Source organism: Carya illinoinensis, chromosome 10 (assembly GCF_018687715.1).
Source record: "Carya illinoinensis cultivar Pawnee chromosome 10, C.illinoinensisPawnee_v1, whole genome shotgun sequence".
NCBI classification, from domain to species: Eukaryota; Viridiplantae; Streptophyta; class Magnoliopsida; order Fagales; family Juglandaceae; genus Carya; species Carya illinoinensis.
In genome coordinates this window covers 7,630,541-7,654,282 of record NC_056761.1, presented here as the reverse complement: position 1 = coordinate 7,654,282, position 23,742 = coordinate 7,630,541, and the positions used below count along the sequence as shown (strand labels likewise).

At 36.6% G+C, this 23,742-nt stretch overlaps 2 protein-coding genes across 3 annotated transcripts; one reads left to right on the top strand and one right to left on the bottom strand.

Moving 5' to 3' along the window:
• The first annotated feature begins 964 nt into the window (after window positions 1-964).
• LOC122278366 (putative E3 ubiquitin-protein ligase LIN) lies at window positions 965-10,468 on the top strand. Its single transcript, XM_043088559.1, has 9 exons — window positions 965-1,164; window positions 6,204-6,348; window positions 6,505-6,926; window positions 7,248-7,403; window positions 7,519-8,427; window positions 8,508-8,655; window positions 8,831-9,082; window positions 9,274-9,583; window positions 10,105-10,468. The coding sequence occupies exons 1-9, from the start codon at window positions 965-967 to the stop codon at window positions 10,224-10,226; spliced, it is 2,664 nt and encodes an 887-aa protein (XP_042944493.1). The 3' UTR covers window positions 10,227-10,468.
• Window positions 10,469-12,005: 1,537 nt separating this feature from the next.
• On the bottom strand, window positions 12,006-17,064 carry LOC122279315 (protein argonaute 2-like). Of its 2 annotated transcripts, XM_043089875.1 has the most exons (4): window positions 16,242-17,064; window positions 14,758-15,955; window positions 13,402-13,743; window positions 12,006-13,305 (listed from the first exon to the last, which is right to left on the bottom strand). In XM_043089875.1, the coding sequence occupies exons 1-4, from the start codon at window positions 16,612-16,614 to the stop codon at window positions 12,297-12,299; spliced, it is 2,922 nt and encodes a 973-aa protein (XP_042945809.1). In that variant the 5' UTR covers window positions 16,615-17,064; the 3' UTR covers window positions 12,006-12,296. The 2 variants fall into 2 exon arrangements, with proteins under 2 accessions (XP_042945809.1, XP_042945808.1); XM_043089874.1 differs by having other exon boundaries at window positions 12,006-13,743; window positions 16,242-17,063.
• Between the last annotated feature and the right edge of the window lie 6,678 nt (window positions 17,065-23,742).

Below are 23,742 nucleotides of genomic sequence, written 5' to 3'. Positions count from 1 at the left end.
TATATTCATATATAGAGGATTAGATCCTGTTTTGTCCATATGTATAGTTTGTATCTAACCCTTGACTTCCTGACTTCTCAATGATCTCTTTAGTTCTTTGGACTTTTATAATAATTGTTTTACTTTATATAATTGTATTACATTAGGGTTTTGCAATTACATGAAATATTTAAAGAAAAATTTGACTCATCATCTTCACACATCATATATCCTTTTTTTTATTTATTTTTCTTATCAAATGTTTAGTATATGAATAATGAGTAGAACAATTCAATTAGTTTTAAAAAAATAAAATAAAAATTAAAAAAATAAGTATGATGTCATGTGGTGTATGGAAATAATGAGTAACACTTTTATAGGATGGTGCAGGTCATGATGATCGGAGTCAAGATGCAAGTGCTCCTCATCGTGTTCTTTAGAGCAAGAATCGGGTCTAGACAAGTTGAACTAGTTCAACATGCATGTGGAAGTAAATCAGGCTCGGTAATGCAGTTGTTCCCTTTTCGAACACTTTTTTATTACAAAAATGATACTTGCAGTCATGAGTTTGCAAGCATCGTACAATTATTTAAAAAAAATTGAATAAATATGATGAAAAAAATTAATTTTTTAATAGTAGGTCCCACTATTTTTTAAAATGACTGCACGATACTTACACATTTCACAACTGTATATAATATTATTCTTTTAATTAATGGACAATGGCATCAACAGTTTGAAAAAACATAGGAACCATTTTCTTGCCCTCCTCGTTCATGTTCTTCCTTCGTCTCGTTCTCTTTTTTAATAATTTGTTAAAGACAAATATAAAAAGTTAAATCTATCTCCTTTTATCCATTTAAATTTTTTTAACTGATTTTGGATTCGAACTTAGTAGTCTACATTTCTCTTATTTAATGGTGAAGTTTTTCAAATTCTCTCCCCTTTTCTCCAAAACCAAAGTCCAATATTTCATTACCAAGAAATGACTTCCTTACAAGAACTGCTTGCCGAGGAAGGACTTGCGCTCCAACGCAGGAAACTTCCCAAGGCTCGAAAGCCTGTGAATCCTAGCAAGAGAACACAACCACACGAGTCACCTGTGCTGCCTATGTACATCTGCCATGACCGAAGTTATTTCCATATCTCGAAACAGAAGATCGAGAAGACTGCTTCAGAAAAAGGGTCTTCAGTATTCTCATCTCAAAGGGTGCTGTCGGAATCAGAGTGTTGTGAAAAAACGATGACAATGAATTGAAAAATAATATCGAACGAGAAAAAAAAACACACACGCAATCACACACGACACAAGATGTACATGGTTTGGCAAATTACCTACATCCACGGGAGCTGCAGAGGATTTTATTATTGAGAAATATCAAACTACAAGATGGATCTCAACACTGTACGTCCACAGTATTCACTCGTACGGCCATATGATGCAAAAACATCATATATATAGTTATACGGCAGAAAACCCTAAAAATGCATATTCGCTCGAGCGGCGTGTCGAGCGCACATCGAGCGAACTTCCCTTACGCATCCTGCTCGAGCTCACTATCGAGCTGACATCGAGCGTTCGACTCTACCTGATTTCGCTCGAGCGACCAATGCCTCCGCTCGAGCGGTGTGGACCAGACTCCACAGTACTCAACAATTCTCCTACTTTGAGACTGGTACACTCGCTGCATCGCTGTCTTTCTCAAACATGATATCCTCCACCTCTGCAACTCACTGCTCCTGTCTTCATGCTAGAAGACCAACTGAAGCTGCGCACAACTTCAGTTTCTCAAGCGTAACACCCTTTGTCAACATATCAGCAGGGTTCTTACTTCCACAAATCTTATCAAGTAATAACTGTCCGTCATCTAACAATGACCGTATGAAGTGATACCTGATCTGAATGTGCTTGGTCCTGGAATGGAATGCTGGATTCTTGGTAAGGAATATGGCACTCTGACTATCACTATAGATAGTGCCTTTCTGATTCTTCTTACCCAGTTCCTCCAAGAAGCCCTGTAGCCATACCATCTCCTTTGCAGCCTCTGACACTGCAATATATTCAGCTTCTGTTGTAGACAAAGAAACTGTTTTCTGTAGATTAGAACCCCATGACACTGCAATACCACCAAGTATATAAATAAAGCCCATGGTACTCTTTCTGCTATCAATATCTCCAGCTAAATCAGCATCAACAAAGCCCTACACCTCCAAGCTCTCTCCAGATAAACACAAACAGGTTTCTGAGGAACCCTTTAGGTACCTCAAAATCCATTTCACTGCTTCCCAATGTTGCTTTCCTGGGTGACTCATGTATCTACTCACAACTCCCACTGCATGGGCAATGTCCAGTCTTGTGCAAACCATAGCATACATAAGTGAACCAATAGCTGAGGCATAAGGAACCTTACTCATGTAATATTGTTCCTCCTCTGACTCTGGTGACTGATTCTTGCTGAGTCTGAAGTGACTTCCCAAGGGTGTGCCAACTGGTTTGGCCTTGTCCATATTGAACCTACTAAGTACCTTTTTCACATACTCAGCCTGTGAGAGTTTCAACGTACCTCTGACTCTATCTCTGACAATTCTCATGCCAAGGATTTGCTTTGCAGCTCCCAAATCCTTCATTGCAAAGTGCTTTGACATCTGCTTCTTCAGATCATTGATCTCATCAATACTAGCCACTGCAATAAGCATGTCATCCACATACAACAATAAAATGATGTAAGAATTGTCAAAATGCTTGGCATAGCAACAATGATCTGCCTGACATCTAATGTATCCTGCACTGTGCATGAAGTTGTCAAATTTCTTGTACCACTGTCTAGGAGCTTGCTTCAGGCCATACAAGCTCTTCTTCAGTCTGCAAACTAAACCTTCATTTCCCTGTACCACAAACCCCTCAGGCTGGTGCATGTAGATGTCTTCTTCAAGGTCTCCATGAAGAAAATATGTCTTCACATCTAACTGCTCAAGAAATAAATCTTCAGTAGCAACCATAGCCAGTACCATCCTAATAGTTGTGATCTTCACCACAGGAAAAAAGATCTCAGAGTGATCAATACCCTGCTTCTGCTGAAAGCCTTTTACAACAAGTCTAGCCTTGTACCTCTTACTGCCGGCATGCTCAGTTTTTACCCGGTACACCCATTTGTTGTGTAATGCCTTCTTCCCTTATGGAAGTTCTGTCAACTCCCATGTCTGATTCCCTAACAAGGAATCCATCTCATCTTTTATGGCCAGCTCCCACTTGCTAGAATTTTCATCTTGCAAGGTTTCTTCGTAACTCTGTGGTTCTCCACCATCTGTCAACAGAATATAATTCAAAGTATGTGAGAAACGCTGTGGAGGACGTATAGTCCTACCTGACCTGCGAACTGCAACTGTAGGAGTTGACGGTTCTGAAACTGCCTGCGGAATAATAGGAATGGGCGCACTGGACCCACTCTCCCCGTCACTCACATCTCTACACTGCACTGTGACCTCTGGTAGGTCATCCAATCTCACAAACTCGGACTCCTGAGGAGCTACTGCAGAAACTGTACTAGAATTATCCTTGTACATAATTTTCTTATTGAAAATCACATTCCTGCTTCTTATGATTTTCCAACCCTGATCATCCCAGAAACGATAGCCAAATGCCTCGTCTCCATAGCCAATGAAATAACATTTCTTTGACTTAGCCTCTAACTTACTACGAGCATTAGAATCAACAAGCACATAAGAAAGACAACCAAAAGTTTTAAGGTGAGAAAATTTAACCTCTTTCCCGCTCCAAACCTCCTCAGGCAATCCACAGTCCAGTGGAACTGATGGCCCTCTGTTTATCAAATAAACGGTAGTGCTGACTGCATCTGCCCAGAAAGTGGGTGGTAGTTCAGCGTGCAACCTCATGCTTCTAGCACGCTCATTGATGGTTCTGTTCGTACGCTCAACAACTCCATTTTGCTGTGGTGTCCTGGGAATGGTCTTCTCCATTCTGATACCCAGAGCTGCACAATACTCCTTGAACCCACCATCGACATACTCACCACCATTGTCAGACCTCAAACACTTCAGTTTCAAGCTTGTCTCTATCTCAACCATGGCTTTCCAAATTTTGAACACATTAAATACGTCAGATTTATGCTTCAAAAAATAAACTCATACCTTCCTACTATGGTCATCAATGAACGTAACATAGTAGTGAGAACCTCCAAGAGATGCCACTAGGGAAGGACCCCACACATCTGTGTGCACAAGATCAAGTCTTCCTGTCTTAGGCGTCCTGCCACTTTTCAAGAAGCTGACCTTCTTTTGTTTCCCCATAACGCAACTCTCACACATATTGAGATCAACTAACTTCAGTTCTGGTAGCTTGCCTCTAGACAGAAGTTCTTTCATACCCTTCTGACTCATATGGCCAAGCCTACAATGCCACAAATCTGTTGTGCTCTCTGCAACGGTAGTAGCAATAGTGTCAATCAAACCAGTAGTCATATATAGTGTACCAGTTTTCTTACCTCGAGCTAGTACCAATGCCCATTTTGTGACCTTTCAGGTGCTATCTGAGAACACCACTGAATGACCACACTCATCGAGCTGCCCAACAGAAATGAGGTTCTTCTTCAACTCAGGAATGTGCCTGACCTTTTGCAAGGTCCATTTGTTCTTGCTAGGGAGTGCAATGTCAATGTCTCTCATCCCCACTACGTTTAAAGCCTCACCATCAGCCAAGTACATCTTCCCAAAATCACCTACAACATAGTTCCGCATTAGCTCTCAGTGGGAAGATGTATGGAAGGAAGCCCCTGAATCCAGTATCCAGTCATCAACTGGACTGTGAACTGCAAGCAATAGTGCATCCTGTACTTCTTCAGTTACCACATTAGCACTATCATTCTCCGTATTCTTAGGATTTTTGCAGTTCTTCTTTATGTAGCCAGCTTTGCCACAATTCCAGCAAGTTGCCTGCTGACCAGGCCTCGACTTGCTCTTGCTCCTGTACTTTGATTTTGATCTTCCTCTGTTTGAGTTCCTGTCATGTGATCTCCCTCAAGAATCAACATTTAGGGCTGAACTCAAACCTGAGGTCTCGCCTGAATCTTTCCTGCGCACCTTCTCAACCAAAATCAAATCACGAATATCATCATATTTCAGTTTTGATTTACCAGCAGAATTACTAACAGCCATTCTCATGGCTTCCCAACTATTTGGCAGTGAAGCCAATAGTATCAGTACACGTATCTCATCATCAAATTCAATTTCAACAGACGACAATTGATTTGTCATAGTATTAAAATCATTCAGATGTTGTGCAACAGAAGTACCATTTGCCATTTTCAAATTGAATAACTTTTTCATCAAATGTACCTTGTTATTCACTGACGGCTTTTCATACATACCTGACAAAGCCGCCATGAGATCCGCAGTCGTCTTCTCCTTGATGACGTTGTGTGCAACGGATCTCGACAGGGTTAATCGAATAACCCCCAAAACCTGTCAATCCAACAGGTTCCAATTAGCATCATTTATCTTTTCCGATTGCTTCCCCAATAGTGGAAGATTAAGTCTCTTCCCATAGAGGTAGTCCTCTATCTGCATCCTCTAGTATCCAAAATCCGTGCCATCAAACTTCTCGATCCCCAATACCTTCAAATCATCTTCAGCCATCGTTTTTCCTCAGACCTGAACCTTGGCTCTTGATACCAATTGTTGTAAAAAAATGATGACAATGAATTGAAAAATAATATCGAATGAGAAAAAAAAAACACACACGCAATCACACACGACACAAGATGTACGTGGTTCGGCAAATTACCTACGTTCACGGGAGCTGCAGAGGATTTTATTATTGAAGAATAGCAAACTACAAGATGGATCTCAACACTGTACGTCCACAGTATTCACTCGTACGACCATATGATGCAAAAACATCATATATATAGTTACACGGCAGAAAACCCTAAAAATGCATGTTCGCTTGAGCGGCATGTCGAGCACGCGTCGAGCAAACTTCCCTTCCGCATCCTGCTCGAGCTCACTATTGAGCTGACATCGAGCGTTCAACTCTGCCTGACTTCGCTCAAGCGGCCAATGCCTCCGCTCGAGCAGTGTGGACCAGACTCCACAGTACTCAACACAGAGGGATCAAATGCCAAGTCATGGGTGCCAGAGGGTTCAAGAAGAGATGAGCTTGCAATTGATGAAGCTGCCATTAGAGCTGTGATTTCTATTCTCAGCAGATATATTGGAAGGTACGTAAAAGATGTGAAATTCCGGGAAACAGTTCGGGTGAAGTGCAACTCTTGCTTGGTGAAAAAAAATATGGAACCTGATAATGGAATTTTTGTGAACATGGAACTCGGTTTTGAGAGCGTAGAGAAGTTGGTAGAAGATCAAGCGACCAGGAAGGAACTAAGGATCATGAAGACATTAAGAAACTGTATTCGGCTTCTAAGCATCGTCGATTCCTGAAATTCCAAAAAGTTGAAGAATGGTTCAACATGCGGAACACCCAATTCTCATATTTCTGCGTGTGCTCAGCTATACTTGGCAATTGTCTACAAGTTTGAGAAAAACAATCGGATTTCTGCTAGGCACGTACTTCAAGTTTTCTGCGATTCGCCATTTTTAGCTCGAACCCACTTGCTTCCTGATCTTTGGGAGCATTTCTTTCTTCCCCATCTTCTCCATCTCAAGATATGGTACACTAACGAAGTCGAGACTCTCTCGAACTTGGACTATGTTAAAAAGGACAAGGTAATGAAGGCCTTGAGCAAAGCATACAATGATCAAATGGACAAGGGAACTGCTGTCTTTGCTCTTTACTATAAAGAGTGGCTTAAAGTTGGGGTTAAGGCCCCTCCAGTTCCTATTGTGCCTTTGCCATCAAAACCCACCTATGGATCATCGAAAAGAAGATCATCAGATTCTTACACTTCACTGTCCTCCATGAACAAAAACTTGTAACGAAGGATACGGTTTAATCATTTCTATAAAATGTCAAAAAAGTTGACATTCCTAGTTTGTTTGAAGAGATAGTTGAGATAAGTTAAATAAAACATTATTAAAATATATTATTTTTGTATTGGAATTTGAAAAAGTTGTATTGGGATTTGAAAAAGTTGTATAGGGATTTGAAAAAGTTGTATTGGGATTTTATTTTGTATGGGGATTTGAAAAAGTTGTAATGATTAACATGAGATGAGATGAAAGTTTTGTGAAAACAAACTAGGCCGTTTTTTGCTAATAGTGAATTTTGCTTCCTGATTTCCTAATCAACGAAGATACCGAGATGTGCTCGTCCCTACTATTGAACGGAGATCTATGGACCTGGTTGATCTAGATGGACCTTCAATGGATACTAGGGATTTGAAGGAAGAGGTGAAACTTTGCACACACGAAGATAACTGCAGTTTTGTTAATGTGGGTTACTTATTAATGTCTTAATTTAAAGTTGCATGAAAAATGACTGTTACGTTGCAGATGATCGCCTTTTTCCTGTTTTGTACAGAAAGAAGATAGGACTCATCGAAGGTCATCAAGCCAAAACTAAAGAGATTCGAGAGTTGAATTATGCACTGAGACCAAAAATGCAGATTATATCCAATTCTTTGATTGCCGAAGCCTGCCAACAGAACGCAATCACACAGCCAAGAAAGGTTCGGTCAGAAAGGAAGAAAATACCCATTCAAGTGAATTAAGCAGAGCCATTGACACTGTTTGTTCCTCGGATTCTCTATGCGAGTGTGAAATTGCCATTCGTATAATCTGCAAAGCCTGGTTGAACTCACATGGTGATCCTGCCATTGAAGCTGCATTATCAGAAGCCTCCATTATTGAGGGGATGCTAGAGGTTTTATTTGCTTCTAAAGATGATGAAATTTTAGAACTCATATTATCGATTTTTGCTGAATTTGTAGGACGGAAGGAGGTGTTTAGGCAGATTATACTGAACTCGGATCCACGGCTAGACATTTTCTTGAGACTTCTTAGGAGCAGCAGTCTAGTTTTAAAGGCTGCTGTTCTGCTTTACCTATTAAAGCCCAGGGCAAAACAGATGATATCATTTGAATGGGTGCCACTAGTCCTTCGAGTATTAGAATTTGGAGATCAGATGCAAATCCTATTTACAGTACGGTGCAGTCCTCGAGTGGCAGCAATTTACCTTTTACACCAACTCCTTACAGGTTTTGATGAAGATAGAAACTTCGAGAATGCTAGACAGGTGGTTTCTCTGGGGCGAATGAATCTTCTGGCTCAAGGAATTGAGAGAGGGGATTCTCATGATAGGAGCAATGCTGCTTTGATCATGTTGAGATGCATTCGAGCTGATGGAAGCTGCCGAAATTACTTGGCTGAACATTTGAACAAAGCATCTCTCCTTGAACTTCTTTTTCTCGAGTGCCGCAAGAATTCTAATGGCCGTGCTTTTGCTTTACTAACCGAGTTACTCTGCCTTAGTAGGTATGAATTTTTACCTTTTGCAGTCTTTTCTCTTTCAGAAGCTCAATCCATTTTCTCATAATTCACGTGGTTTTTACCAGAAGAACCCAGATGATAGAGTTCTTATGCGGACTGAAAGAAGCATGGAGTGGTATGAACACCATGAACATTTTATTAGCCTATCTCAAGAGAGCCCCACCAGAAGAATATCCACTGGTGGCAGCAAATTTATTGCAGCTTCATCTTCTGGTAATTCTATACCATTCACTTTTGTTTTCAGAGTTCTATGATTCCCGAGAATTCAAAAGAGAATCTCTCCACCGTTTGTTCCTCCATCTTCTGAGAATCCAAACTGGCCATTTGTATAAAAGAATTTGTTTGTGCAGTCTTGAGCAATAAGCATAACAAGTAGCACTCGTGGCAGGGTGATACTATGAAGTACAGTGTATATAGAGAAGAAGCTGTTGAGGCGGTGATAACTTCTTTGGACTGTCGACTCTGTAACAATAAGGTTCAAGAACAATCAGCGAGGGCTCTTCTGATGTTGGGAGGCCATTTTTCCTATAGTGGAGAGGCATCAGCAGAAAGTAGGCTTTCACAACGAGCAGGTTTCCATGAGAATACAGGGGATTCATTTCGTAGCAAGGAAATTGTTATTGATGGTTTCATGCACTCAGTAAGCTTGCATTACATTAAACCTGCAAATTATATAAAAATGAAATAGTCAAGAGGAATAGAGAATGACAGTAATTTTTCTTTTTGCAGCAAGAATGGGGCTTCACCTCTCCCTTGTATTTTATAAGTCCTAATCTAAACTTCTCTGTCCTAATGGTTGGTTGATTTTTGTGGTTTCTTTTACTTGATTAGAATGAAGAGGAAGAGGTAAAAGAAGATTGGCAAAGGAAAGCAGCCACTGTTTTGGTCCGAAGTGGGAATAAGAGATTATTGGCTGCCCTTTCAGAATCCATAGCCAATGGCATCCCGAGTTTAGCACAAGCAAGTATCATTACTGTCACTTGGATGACCAGCTTTCTCCATTCAGTTGGAGATGAAGATTTGCAGTCCATGGCATGCTCAATTCTCATGCCACGATTGCTTGAATCGATGGATTGCAGGAAAGATCCCAAGGAAAGAGTGCTAGCTTCATATTCACTACTGAATCTCTTCAAGAATTCAGGTATGAAATCTTTCACCGTCTTCTGAAGTATTTTTATAAGAGTACTGCAATATTCACAAATGAATTATACAAAATAATCATACAAACTGACTTAGTTTCATTTGATCTGTTAGATCTACTTTACAATAAAAGTAACTTTACAATCTAACGAACCACATTAAACCACATCAGTCTATGAGATTGTTTTATGTAATTCCTTTGTGGCTAGAATATTTTCCTTTTTATAAAGGATGACAGAATGGTATCTAAAAATACTGCTTAAAAATGTTGTTCTTCCATGACTAGGGAATTACTAAGCATAGTTTTGTATTAGAAAGCTCAGTGAAGATGCTTTCTCCCTATTAGAAAAGCAGCTGAGATAATTTGTACAACTCGTCCCACTTCAGAAACCAAGATTGATTAGATGCTTTTATTTCGTTGTTAAATGGGTTGAAAATCAATATTCTGATATCTGATGAGCTGAGTAGTTTCAGCTGTTTGCCTCTCTCTTTACCAAAATTTTTCGTCTATTTTGTCTACAGAATGTGTTTCTATGCTCTCATCATGGGATAAAGAATTGCTGGGCAATCTCCAGAATCTCTCGCTAGTGACATGGACAGCTAGGGAGCTTATTTCGATCATCACATGCAGCTCGAGTCAATAGCTGGGAAATGGAAGCAAATCATCAAACTTTGAACTCCCTTTTTTCTCGCTATTTACCGACCAGTGTTGGAATCTCTTTACCTGCAAGTTAAGGAAAGAATATCTGTAGAATGTTGTTAGGGTTGAGTGTTTGTGTAATATTTCCTTCTTCCATTTTTTGTTCTTTTCCCTCCATTTTTAAAGAGAATATATTTAGTGAAACATACTGATCTGTATAGTCTTAAGATACGTAAATTTTGTATATTCTTTTAAAAAAAATGAACAAATATGAAATCTACATGAAATATCTATTTTTAATAGTGTGCCTCCTTTCTTTCAAATGGAGTACAGGAAATACTTTTATAACTCAATCTAGTATTATTTAAAAAAATAATGAAATTAAATACTCTTATCTTTTAATGAAGTGGTATTTTGAATAAAGTTCCAACAATTTATTTTCAACCTTATTTTCTTGTCAGCCTTACCAAATTTTAAAAAAAATCAAAAGACATTGGTTGCAGAAAGCAGAAAATTTTTAATCGGTTTCACATCAGATATATAGAAGTGTGACTATTCTCAAGACAAGTCCTTACCGTAGACAACAATGGGACTCACAAAATGTTTTCCATTTTCTTCTGCCCAAATTAACCCATTGTTTCTTTTTAGAAGCTATGGTGATAGAATAGCTTCTCATATTTCCTTCCAAAAACTCATGCCATTCGTATAACTGAAACCGCCTAAGTTCATAACCATGTGGTTCTACCAGTGGCATTGTAAGTTGTGGTGCCTTCACCAACATTGAGCTGAGTTCTTTATGAATAGTAGGAAATTGAGTTCGTAGAGTAAGTTATGTGGGATTCATTTTAAATGTGTTTGATTGTTAAGATAAGTCTAATACTATTTATGAAAAATTGAAAAAGGTTATGAATTCCACATATAAAGATGTACTGAGTTGAAAAAGATTGTAGGTCCCACGTGTAAGGAAGTTTTGAGTTAATATGAGTTTAGTAATTTGAGAATTAAGTATTTAGATTTTAGATTTAACTTAAAATTAAACTGAACTGAGTTGAATAACCAAACCGGATAAAGAAGATATATTATTCACATAATCTTGTGGGGTTGCATCAGATGTCAGACTGGGAACAAATGCTCCTTTAGGATCAATGTGGCCTGCTCCCATGGACAGGGGAGAACAAGTTTGGAAACCTATGTTGTACTCCCTTATTTGAGCGTCGAGTATTGTCCCAGATATGGTTATATTGGCAGACATAATAGCAGTGGTTATAATGGTACAAATAAAACATGAAGAACCCTCTATTCGGAGCATTTTGGTGTAGGTGCTCGTTCATGCAATGAGTTTCTTCGAGTAACACCTCGAGTTATTTTGTATAATCGCAGCTACAAAATGAAAATAAAATAAGAAGTTTCTAAGCCGACACGAGTTCTCAACTAGATCTTTAAATTGTGCTGTCGAAGCCATGACCCCGACCCACATATTTTAGATTACCAGATTTTATTTGTTTTTTTAAATCTTAATTAGAGAGCTCAAGTTCTTAATTTATAAAAGATGACAGTATCTCAATTTAATTGAAACACTTTCGGCGGAGAACAGCTTGGGATTACATATTCAGAAAAGAAAGAGCTCAAGTTTGATTAAAAAAAATTGGTTTGACGAATTCCAACTTCTCCAGTTTACATATCCACAGTTACCTTGAGGATTCAAACAGATCAAATTCATGTCTAAACATACAAAAGCTTAACATACGAGAGAACGAGATGGCAAGCACAGACAAGGAGAACATAAGCAAAACACACCTATAAATAGACAGGGTCCAGTCCACACAATCCCTGATTCTTTACAGCAAAACACAAGACACACAAGAGCATAACAGTAAACCATCACAACTATAAGAGCAAAAGAAACATGGGTAAAATACTCTCAGACAAACTGAGACAGAACCCATTAGATTCACGCACAAACTCCTTCATCAATCCACACGAGAAAGGACGGCGTCGTGCATTGTCAACAAAAGTTGTCTATTTCTTACTCCTTTCTGAAGCGAGGAGAACAAGTGGCAAACCATGCAGCCCTCTAAACAAAAAACATGATATTTTCCAAGGCTGCATGTAACTTGAAGGAATTCAGATCAAAAGATGCAAGTGACGATGACGACGACGATGATGCCGATGATGTTGAAGCTGGAAACCGCCCCTCCACCATTGCCTCATAGTAAAGCCGTCCCCTATAAGCAACAAGGTCGGCGTAGTACACTGGTGGGACTAGCGACACGGGTTTAGTGCACCGAGCAAAGGTAAAACACAGTTCGTATATGAGCTTTTGCAATTGGTCAGAAGTAAACCTATGCTCATCCCACAGGACATGGTAGTGCGTGGGCTTGCTTGTCCCAAGGCTTCCAAAGTGACTACAGAGGTAGAAGTCAAATTCAAAAGGGTGAACTATTATTGTGTCCACAACTGTGCCCGGAGACACATTTCCAGTAGAACACCCATCCCTTGCACTCTCCGGAAAGAAACGAGTCTGATGCCTCTTTTGGGCCACAATAAGTGTAATGCTTGGAGAGTATTTTATAGCTTGGAGTGCCCTCTTGAGATCTAGCAACTCTTCATTGAGAACCATATCAAATTGGCCCTCACTTACTCCATCACGGAAGATCACAATCTTGTCTGGCCTAACATTATTGAGCTGAGCATAACGTTCAACTAGTTCCAAACACATGTCTCCAAAATTCAGAATCTTTTCCTTCCTATGAACTTGTGGGCAGACACGTGCCACATAACGATTTGCAGCAGGCCAGTTCATGGTTGCAACAACAGCTGCTATGGATGGACTTGTAGTGTTCCGTGCAGCAGGATGATTAACATCAGCCCCCACAAACATAACATGCCCTTTCCCTTCAAAACAGGGCAACGGATTATTGAGCTCTACATTGCTACCTCCAAGCTTGGCATTTATCTTGATAGCAAGATTTGCAAGATACTGGTCATTTGCTTTGTTGGCACAAGTGGACAGACAACACTGTGTCACAATACCAAGTTGGGTCTCGGAGATCCACTTGAGATATTTGTAACCAGGATCCCTCCTGGACATAACACAAAGAAGAATTTGTAGATTACCTTTACAAATCCTATAAGCCTCTTTCTTAATACTTTCAAGTAGTTCACACAGCATGTCAAACCTTGAAAATTTACTCATTGTTGTGCACTGATATATAAGAGGCTCCTCCATGCGGATTCCCAGATTTCCACACCGGTTAATAAGCTTTGGAATGAAAAAATCAGGATTTAGTCTGGATCTGTCAGAAGAGCTGAAGTCAATAACACCCCACCTGCCAATACTCTTGCCTTCCACCACTGACTTTCCAACAAGGTTCCACTGACATTTCTCTCTCTCAACCATTACCTTGATCGTTTTACCATTTGAAGCACCAAGCTTCAACTCAGGTGGCCCAATAATGCGTCCTGTAACTTTGGTCATGTTCATGTTCACTTCCATTCCAAAATTTTGGGCCATGCCTCCACTGCCAATAGAACAAGAACCAATTTATAATTTGCATATTGATCTAATCTGTTAATGAATGCAAAACCACGCAAAGTTATGTTAAGTTATCAAAACAATTTTACTTAAAAAAAATTTATGTACCATGAATTTGACAAACCAAAACTATCTGCATCACAAGGTGAAGAATCAAAATGCTCAGGTTCTTCTACATTCTATCCATGGACAACCAAATCAGCAAGATACAGGAGATGCAAGGTCTATATGTCCAACATTAGTTGACCAGCTACATAATCATAGCAGGCTCCTACTAATGCCATGTAGCTAAAATTTACTTATAAAAAGTTTATGTTTCACGAATTTGACAAACCAAAACTATCTGCATCATAAGGTGACGAATCAAAATGTCTCAGGTTCTTATAGCAAGGTCTATATGTCCAACATTAGTTGATCAGCTATATAATCATAACAGGCTCCTACTAATGCCATGTAACTAAAATCTTAGTTCTGTGGCCCTCAAATTACATTATTTTTACATGGCTATCATAAACATTGCAGTAACAACATCAATGCCAAAAAGAAAGTGATGCTGCTCATTGCATAGTGGTTACCGGAGGTGAAGAATTTCACAAATCATAAAGCATGGAATCCAAGTACACTATAATGAGATTTTTAGCATTTGTTTTCATAGACAAGCTACGGCCGATTGCAGCTACCAACAATATATACTCAATTTTCTGTAAGCAAAATAAAGAACAAATATTACTACAACAGTTTAGCATGTATTTTCAAGTGCATCCATAAAAATTCATATAATATTTTTTTGATAGGAAAAATTCATAAAACAAATTATTAAACCAAACAACTGTGTTTGCTGTAAGTGAGACAACCACCTACAAATACTAACAGCACTCAATGACCAATTTGTTATTTTGTGAAACAGTGAGAAGAAAAAATATAAGAAAGCGACAAAAGAACTTGCACAGGATAATTACATATTATTATATAAATAGACTGAAGTGTCATATTTACATACCCCAGAGGTCCATCTTTTGAGCGTACCATACTGCATATCTCCCTCTCCCTATCATTTGGACGTACTAGTGACATGTTCTTCAACATTATGGCTGCATTTCTATCCAAGTCTTCCTTAGGAAACCTTTGGCCCTCAACTAAGATACAGAACTCCATTGGCACATAGTTTTTCTTATTTCCTCTCCCTAAATCCAAGCAGGGAATATCCTTATACCCAATATCTTTGCCATATTTGACCCTAAAATAATCAACAATGCTCACTTTCCTCGTTGGATTCTTGCCCTCTGGGTCTTCCTCATCAAATGATATACGTCGTGTATTCTCGGAAGTTAAACCCTTGATGATGTATTTTTGTTTCGTTTTTCGGTGAGTCACAGTTACTTTCAGATCCTTCAATTCTTCAACTACAGCCGCCCTAAACCTTTGAAAATTAAGGATATCAAATTGAGAGATACGCTCCCTGAGGAAATCTATAACCGGAAATGGCTTTCGAAATGCCAAAACCGAGTAGTCCAGACACATGGCCAGACCCTGGGAGGTGGGCTTCAGGCTATGTTGAAACCCTCTAGATGCCATGATGCCCCAACCAAGATCATCTCCTTCCCTAGGTTCTCTGGGGAAAAAACTTCGGCCAACTGAGACCATGTTCCTAGCTGGATTCTCCTTCATTACAAGATCCAATCCTTGTAATATATCTCGGGGGATTGATGAGAGATACCCACTTAAGTAATCCTTCAACTTACAAAGCTTGAGCTCATTTACAAGCTTGATAGTAACTACATATGAACCACCCTTAGCGTCTTCTCCCTCAGGGACTTGCACATTAAATTTTCCTGTGGGCAATAATACTGCGCTGAAAATATTCTTCTCGCCATCATATGCAGTCTTTGTCAAGGGAAATCGTACAGGATCATCAGAAGATAATTTGCTTCTCACCACAGACAGATCAGCTTTTGATATTCTCACAGGCCGACGATTCTTGAGAGGCACCTCCAGTTTCACATCGAGATCATAGTGCATTATAACAGTCTCTGGAGTGAAGTTGATAGGAAAGTGATTGACACGGAGCCTACTCGTTCGGACTGCAAGTGCGCCCCCTTTATCGGGTCGTTTAACTGGAAGAATTCTTTTTGAATCTTCTGGAGGAGTTGTCAAGTTTTCTGAAATACTCATTGATTGCATTTCTCGAACAACAGGATCTGTGAAGAAAAAAATTGTTAATCACTGCAGCTGCTCAAAATATAAATTAATATGGTTCACTTTGAATATAAAAGATCTGACTTTCGCGACTTATGTTTACGAAGAAAATGAAGGCAGAAACAACAAGAAAATAAAGCTTGATGAATGAATTTGATTATGCCGATCAACTCAGGCAAATGCAACAGATACTCATTCAGGAATCCATATTCCCTTTCCTCTCGTTTCCCCTTTATTATCAACAACCAAACAAAAAACATATAGTGAATTCCTTAAGAGATCAAATACCTGGGATCGGTTCAGGTGAAATAGGAGGCGGACGCTGAACGGGTGGAGCAGCAGCAGTAGGGGTAGGGGATCCTGCTCCCACCCACTGAAGCTGACCCGCGCCACCCCTCCACGCTGGTCCTCTACCACCACGACCAGCCGCGCTGCTCGAACCCTCACCGGAACGGCCCCACGAAGCGGGTTCCACCACCTGACCCATGGGAGGACCAGAAGCAACAATGCCAACGCCTTGCGGCTGTTGCTGTTGTCGGTCCCACGGCCCCCCAGGCCGCGAACCCCTCCACTGCTGATGTTGTTGATGACCACCACGACCACCCCTTCCTCCTCCGTCTCTGCCTCTTCCTCTCCCTCTGTTCCAACCACCTCTCTCCATTGGATCTCGGGAGCAAACTCTCAAAGACGCAGAACAATCAGACACGGAACAAAGTAGCAAAATTCAACAAGCAAAATTAGAGCAAAGGCAGAGCGTGTGTTTGTTTGCGGAAGGAGGCCGGATGGGAGCTCAGCTAAATAAATAAATGAGAAAAATGACGAATCTTTATTTTGCTTAGTACCCAAGTCAAGGAAAGTCGAGCTAGGGAAATCGTCGCTCCAAACCGGTTCCGCTCCACTGCGCGTCAAAGAAGACAAAGGTGGGTGAAGACGGTGTGGTCATGGGCGAGGACAAGGGAGTTGGTGAAGCATCCTAGGAGGTTCCAGAAGCTTCGATGTAAACCGATGCAAAGGCTTTTGTACCCGATAACGCTGTCTGTGGAATTCTACCAAAAGCATAACTTCACTATATATTTTATGGCACTAGCCAAGTTAACGTTATTCGTTCAAAAGGATCATAATTTCTAGAACCTGAATAACGTAATGTCATAAGAATGGTGTCATGTGTGTATATATATATATATAATTTTAAGCAAAATAGTATATTTATTGAGTAGTACAATATTATATGTATTGAGTTATAATTTTATTTTTAATTTAAATTAAAATTTAAAAATTTAAAAGTTTTCATCATTTTAAATAACTGAACACGTCAGTATATATGATTATGTAAATAAAATTATAAATATAAATAATATTTTTTTAAGAAAATTAAAATTCCATATAATATGAGATTTTGTTCACTACATTCTTTATTTTAATTCAAAATAAATTTTACAAATTAATGTAATTAGATATAATACGTCAGATTGTAAAATTTATAAAAATATATATTTAATATTATATCACATTTAATCAGCTCAATTTATCAATTTCATTTATAAGATTAATGTGTAAATTTAACATATATTTAAAATTAATGGATTGATCTCATTTTAAATCTTATATCATTTATTTTTTAAATTTCATCCGAAATCATTAAAATCAAGAATTTTAGTATCACAAACGATAAGTTTCTTTGAACTTTTGTTACACTTTTCACCTCCCTTTAAAAATAGAAAAATGTGATGAAACTTTAAATGATTCGAGTGAATTATTTAAATATCATTGCTTAAAGCTTAAGTTTAATGATAAAACACAAATAATAATAATTCTATAAAAATATTAATGATACATCAAAAAAAAAAAAGTGTCACCGTCTCCCTCGATGGTGCTCACCGAAATGGCAACTTTAAACACTTTTAACAAAATGAAAATTTACAAAGAGTATTAAGAGGAAAAGAAAAAGGACCACCGTCCCCTTATCGTGCCACGCACTGAGGCTCTCTCTTTTCTCTCTCTTTTTTTTTCTATTTTTTTTAAGTTTTTATTAATATTGTATGTTTGCATCTTTAATGTCATCAAATGCCCTGAAAATGATTCTCAAAGTTCAAATAATCAGAAATAATATGTTCGATATGCTTAGGTTAAGTTTGGATGGTGAGTTGAGATGAACATTGAAAGTAAATAAAATATTATTATAATATTATTTTTTAATATTATTATTATTTTAAAATTTTTAAAAATTAAATAATTATTTATTATATTTTATATGGAAGTTTGTAAAAATTATAATAATGAGTTGAGATGATTTTAATATCCAAACTAAGCAAATCGAAAAGGGTTAGAGCTAGCTAGGTTTAACCAAATGAAATTGATCATGATCATGGGATAGTATTAAGGGTAGTGATAGAGTTACTACCCTATTACTACTCATATACTACTTAAGTGCAATTTAAAATTTTTTATTTTTTATTTATTTTCTTTTAAGTATTTTTTTTAAATCCTTAATCACTAAGAAAAAATTAAAAAAATATATAATTTTGTTAATACTCATTTTCTTAATCATTAAGTAAAATAAAAAATTAAAAATAAAATAAAGAGTAATAGATGAATAGTAATAGAGTAGTAACTCTATCATTTTCTTAATAATTAATAAAGCATATCATTGATGAATAATATTACTGGTTGATGAACATGCACGACTTTGAAATTCTAAGTTTGGGCAAGAATTTGAAGACGCAAAGAGAGGAGATGTAGACATATAGTGTGTATTGTAATATTAATATTGTTGTCTGTATAAATTTTTTAGATAATTTTAAATATTTAAAAAATATGAGAAGATTTGTTTCATATATCTATGCCTCTATGTATATAAAATAATAAGAATAGTCGTGTCTACTCCAACCCGACATGCTCCTGTAGACTTGTATATTTTTAATTTCCTCGATCCCAACTTTTGTCGACTCTATGAACTAATATTCCTAAGAATCAGAAGCATATCAATTATCTCGTAGTTTTTATACAATTATTTATTATTTTTTAATTCAAATCCATTCGAATTTAAATAAATTAAAAACTTAATATTTTGTTAAATGGTTTTGAATAAATTGTGTATATAATTCATACAGAAAATGGGAAGTGTCGGAACATTAAAAAATAAAACAACGTTACAAAGATAATGTTATTCATTATTATTTAGACGTGATATTAAATAATTAAAACTTATTTATAGGTATTCGGTGGTCCCTGTCTCCACAATTAAAGGAGGATAGTTTGTTGGAACTGGATTCGCCTGTAGAAAAGTCAATTATTAATTTATTCCTAGGAGCATGGCTGTCTGTATCTGTGTCTGTTGTCTTTTTTTACCTCTTATCTGATCGGGTAGTTCATGTTCAACCCATCGATCTCTTCTTTGTACATTTATGATCTCAGACTCATTTTCACTCCACTTTTTAGGTTTGATATTCTATTCTTAATCAAGCTGTTCACAGCAGATTCTACTTCCTTTATTTCCTTTTCGTCCTCCTTGTGACTGTCTTCTTTGTCGTGTTTTCCTTTTCTTTTACCTTTTTCGTAGGTAAAGCTGGCATGATTCAATGGTTGGTCTTGTTGCTTTAATTGGGTTGCTGGAATTCAGGCTTTTGTGATTCCTTTCCATCAGGCATGAGTCATGACCATCATCTTTCTTTGTTGGAAAATGCTATTCTGCCACTAAGGGTTGCTTCATTAGGTTGGACACATAAGGGTTCCATGTTTTTTAATTTTCTACTTTTTGAAAATAGTCATGACGTGGCTCTCGTCAATATCATGTCTAGGGTACAACTTCTTCGATTAACTTCCAGTAACAGGAACCTTTTTTTTTTTTTTTTTTTTTGAAATCGACTAATAATCAGTTTATAAATGAGTAAAAATATCAACTCTTGACTTAACTTTTAAAGTTGAGAGAAATTTAAAATCATTTAATACTAATATCATAACTTAAATTTATTAATAATTTCAGGTCAAATACTAATTCATTGTGGTTCCTCTAGCATTCAGCTGGTTGCGTGGGAGCTGTAAATTCTTTATAAATATTAGTCAATTAAGATAGTTAAATAAATTATGCGGAGCTCATTTAAAACAAATTTAAATATTAAAATAAATTTAAATATATTATGAAAAATTAAAAACTATATAAATCTCACCTATAAAAATATTATTCACTTGAAATTGAAGGATCAGTTTGTCGGCAAAGAAGCATAAATTAAAGCATAATATATATTTTATGAGCAAAGACCAAAAGTCAATGCATGTAGGAGATGGGACGCGTTCTATGGTGCAATACGTTACTGACATGTCCTTGAAGCGAATTCATCAAGGCTCTGCACGTCCTTGTCAGGGAAGTATAGCTGATGGTGCTATACAGCTATGATGGGATCAGTTTTGTGCATGTTAGGGACGTGCGACTGTTAGGATACAGTGTTAAAATCATGTGAGTTGAAACCGGTTGCATACTTTAGACGTTAGAAGAGGTTCAAATTTGAACCAAACCCAGCTCAGCTTAGCGCAGTCAAGGAATTAAACGAGCCTTAAATGTGTTGTCTTGGTCGTTATTGCTTTGGTTATTAGAGTTCCTTCATTCTCTAGCCTTGGTGGGATTGAGGTGCTATATATAATAAAATGAAGCAGATAAAGTTGTATCCAAGATCGGAGAGAAATATATGAAGGTCAAAAGCATAATTGATTCTAAACAAAATGGCAGTAGTTCTGTCTTCTAAGAGGTCTGTTGTAACGCTCTAATAAAAGGTTCAATCATATGATTTATATTTTAAAATAATTAATTAATAATATAATTAGAATTTATTAAAATTTTATAAAAAAAAATTCCCAACAATATAGGATTCTATAAAGAGTGAAAATTGTAATATCCAGTCCTTTAAACTAGTCCAGCCCAATAGCTTTTGTGGAAAAAAATAAAAAGAAAAAGAGAGAGAGTCACTCGAGTGAAACTCGGGGCTTTTAATTCTACTTTTCCATCTTACGCACACAGCTTTCATCTTTTTCCTCTTTTATTTTTCAGTTTTCATTCTACAGAGCAGCCGCACCGCATCATTTCTTTAGCATTTTGGGTGTTGAAAAGTGTTAAAAAGAGAGTTATGAATAATAATAATAAATAAGTAAAAAGTAATAATAAAGTAATGAATAATAATAAAAAGTAGGTAAAAAATAATAAATAGTAATAAAAATAGAGAAAAAATAATAATAAAGTAATGAATAGTAATGAGAAGTGTTGAGAATACCTCAACATCCAAACATATATCATAAATATCCATGAAGATAAAATCATCACTCTTTCCGATCTATAACGTAGTCCCCTTAATGTATAGTCATCAATTTTCTTTTTTTATCCTTATAAAAACTTCAAAGTTTTCTTCCAAGAGAATTTCGAAAACCCTACCACTTCTTTCTCAGAATAATTTATCTCTTGAATCTTCTTACAACTTGGTGGATTTCTATTTTGCCTAGTACAGTTGTGGCAAGTAGTATTTTGGTTTACTAGATAAGTAAGTTTAATTAATCTGACATTTTTATTAAAAATTCTGAATTTTTTCTAAATTGAAACCACGTATTGTACAAAAAATTTGTTTTGCATCATATAGAAATATTAGAGCACCTCCAGATAAATTATTATATCATGAAATGTGTAATTCGAGCCTAAACTTGTATGTAACTAGTCAAGATACATTTATAGAAATTTTATATGCATTATAGTTATACCAAATGTTATATGAGTTACATGATAGCATGTTTTCTATTACCAATTTTTATTTGGGAGGATAACTATACCAAAGGACTTTGAGAGGGTATAGACTCAATAAGTGAGAAATATAAAGGGAGCATAACTACACTAAAAAATAATGAGAAGGTGTATACCCTAAATAAAAAAGAGAAAGATAACTACACTAAAGGATATTTAAGGTAGTGTAGTTCCTAAAGGAAAAAAAGATTATGGGAATGATATCTACATTTAAAGGGGTAGTTTCTCCATAGGGAAAGTTTTTATTTTTTTAGAATTACATAGTATAGGCATTTTATTTTTATGGTGTATTAATCACGTTATTGGCTATTATTTTTTTATGTATTTATTTATTTAACGAGACTTATATGTTACACCCAACTTAATCAATCCTACTTATCAAGCCGTGAACTTACCAATCCACCTGTAAAATTTTATTTTATAGATGTCAAAAAGGAGCAAGACAAAAAAGGAGCTTAGATGTTATGTGTAAGGGTTAGATTAAGCGTGGTGGAATAGGTGTCGGTTATGGAATAGTTTGAATTCTAGTTTGAGGTTTTTTTTTTTTTAATATTTTTATGAACGAACAATTTGAAGATATTAGTGTTTTGAACTCTTTTTATATATAAAGGTTTTCTCATAGTTCTTTTCTTGTTATTGTTACATTATCATGTCAATGAAAATATCTCCAATAATTAGAAAAATTGGGAGCATTACAGTTAGTATCAGAGCTAGGTTTTATAGTTTTTGCAAACACTAAGATTTTTATTGGATTTTGAAATTTGGGTAGGGTAAGAGATTGGTTAAATTTTTTTTTTTTTTATGAATTAGCTAAGTTTGCCTACTTAGTTATTTAGTTTTAAAATAGTTATTTTGATTTTTAGGATGGCTTCTCAACATAATTTCTTCAATTTGAATGAGCCAATCAATAGGGAGGCTCCGGTTAGACCAAGTTCCAATGGTTCTACAGTAATACAGGAAGTAGCACAACAAGTGATGAAAGAAATTGCACGTAACTCTACATATGAAATGGACATGTAGTAAATGAAGGATGTACCATAGAACAATTTAACTGATTGCGACCCAACATTTGAAGGAAAAGGCTGTTCCAATTGCAGCTGAGGATTGGATTCATGACACTGAAGAAATTTTTAGAGTTTTGCGATACACCGATCAACAAAAAGTTTTGTTCTCAACATCGATTGGAGAAGCAAAAACATTGGTGGATATATTAAATAAATAAATAAAGGACGCTCTTGGAACAAGTACCAGAGCAAACTCCAATCACATGGAATCATTTTAAAGATATTTTCTGTGAGCATTTCTTTTCAAAGTCTGTCAAAGATGCTAAGACTAAGGAGTTTATCAATTTAGTGCAAGGGTCGATGGATGTGCACCAGTACACAGCGAAGTTTGTTGATCTCTCTCGTTTTGATTCTTGATGAAAAATGGAACGCTCGAAAATTTGTGGAATGACTAAATCTCAAAATTTACGATAGAGTCTTATGTTTTCAAATACGAGATTTTTCTAAGTTAGTGGATAAGGTGTCTATTATTGAGCGAAGTCTTTGAAGGAGTGCTGATATTTATAATGCTCAAAACAAAAGGGTAGCAACACAAGAAAAAAATCATAATAAAAATCAAGGTCAATGGAAAAAAAAAATAAGTCAACAGAGAAATACGATCATAATAAAAGTCAAGGTCAATGGAAGAAAAATAAGTCAACAGAGAATACAATGACTAATATGATATATGAGGAAAATTTTTCAAGCAGTCAAGATAAGAGATGTGCAAAGAGTGGAAAGAATCATAATTATGAATGTAGAGATGGAATAGGTATATGCTTCAAATGTGGTAAGAAATGACATTTTGCTAAGAGTTTTGCTACATACAAGTACAGTCGCGTATTAATCTGTGTACTAATACTGATTTATTCATACTTAAAATTTAAATCAGCATTATTTTCAATAAAATCTATTTTTTGACCAATCACATCACATTGGTGCACAAATTAGTGTACAATTGTGCTTG

Bases quoted from the DNA above. Each gene is read 5' to 3' on its own strand.
- LOC122278366 (XM_043088559.1), top strand. From the start codon at position 965: ATGACTTCCTTACAAGAACTGCTTGCCGAGGAAGGACTTGCGCTCCAA. The intron at 6,349-6,504 runs GTAGAAGATCAA...GCGTGTGCTCAG, and splicing joins TTGAGAGCGTAGAGAAGTTG to CTATACTTGGCAATTGTCTA. The intron at 7,404-7,518 runs GTCTTAATTTAA...CCAAAACTAAAG, and splicing joins AATGTGGGTTACTTATTAAT to AGATTCGAGAGTTGAATTAT.
- LOC122279315 (XM_043089874.1), bottom strand. From the start codon at position 16,614: ATGGAGAGAGGTGGTTGGAACAGAGGGAGAGGAAGAGGCAGAGACGGA. The intron at 15,956-16,241 runs GTATTTGATCTC...TTTTCTTCACAG, and splicing joins TTCACCTGAACCGATCCCAG to ATCCTGTTGTTCGAGAAATG. The intron at 13,744-14,757 runs GTATGTAAATAT...TTCTATTGGCAG, and splicing joins TCAAAAGATGGACCTCTGGG to TGGAGGCATGGCCCAAAATT.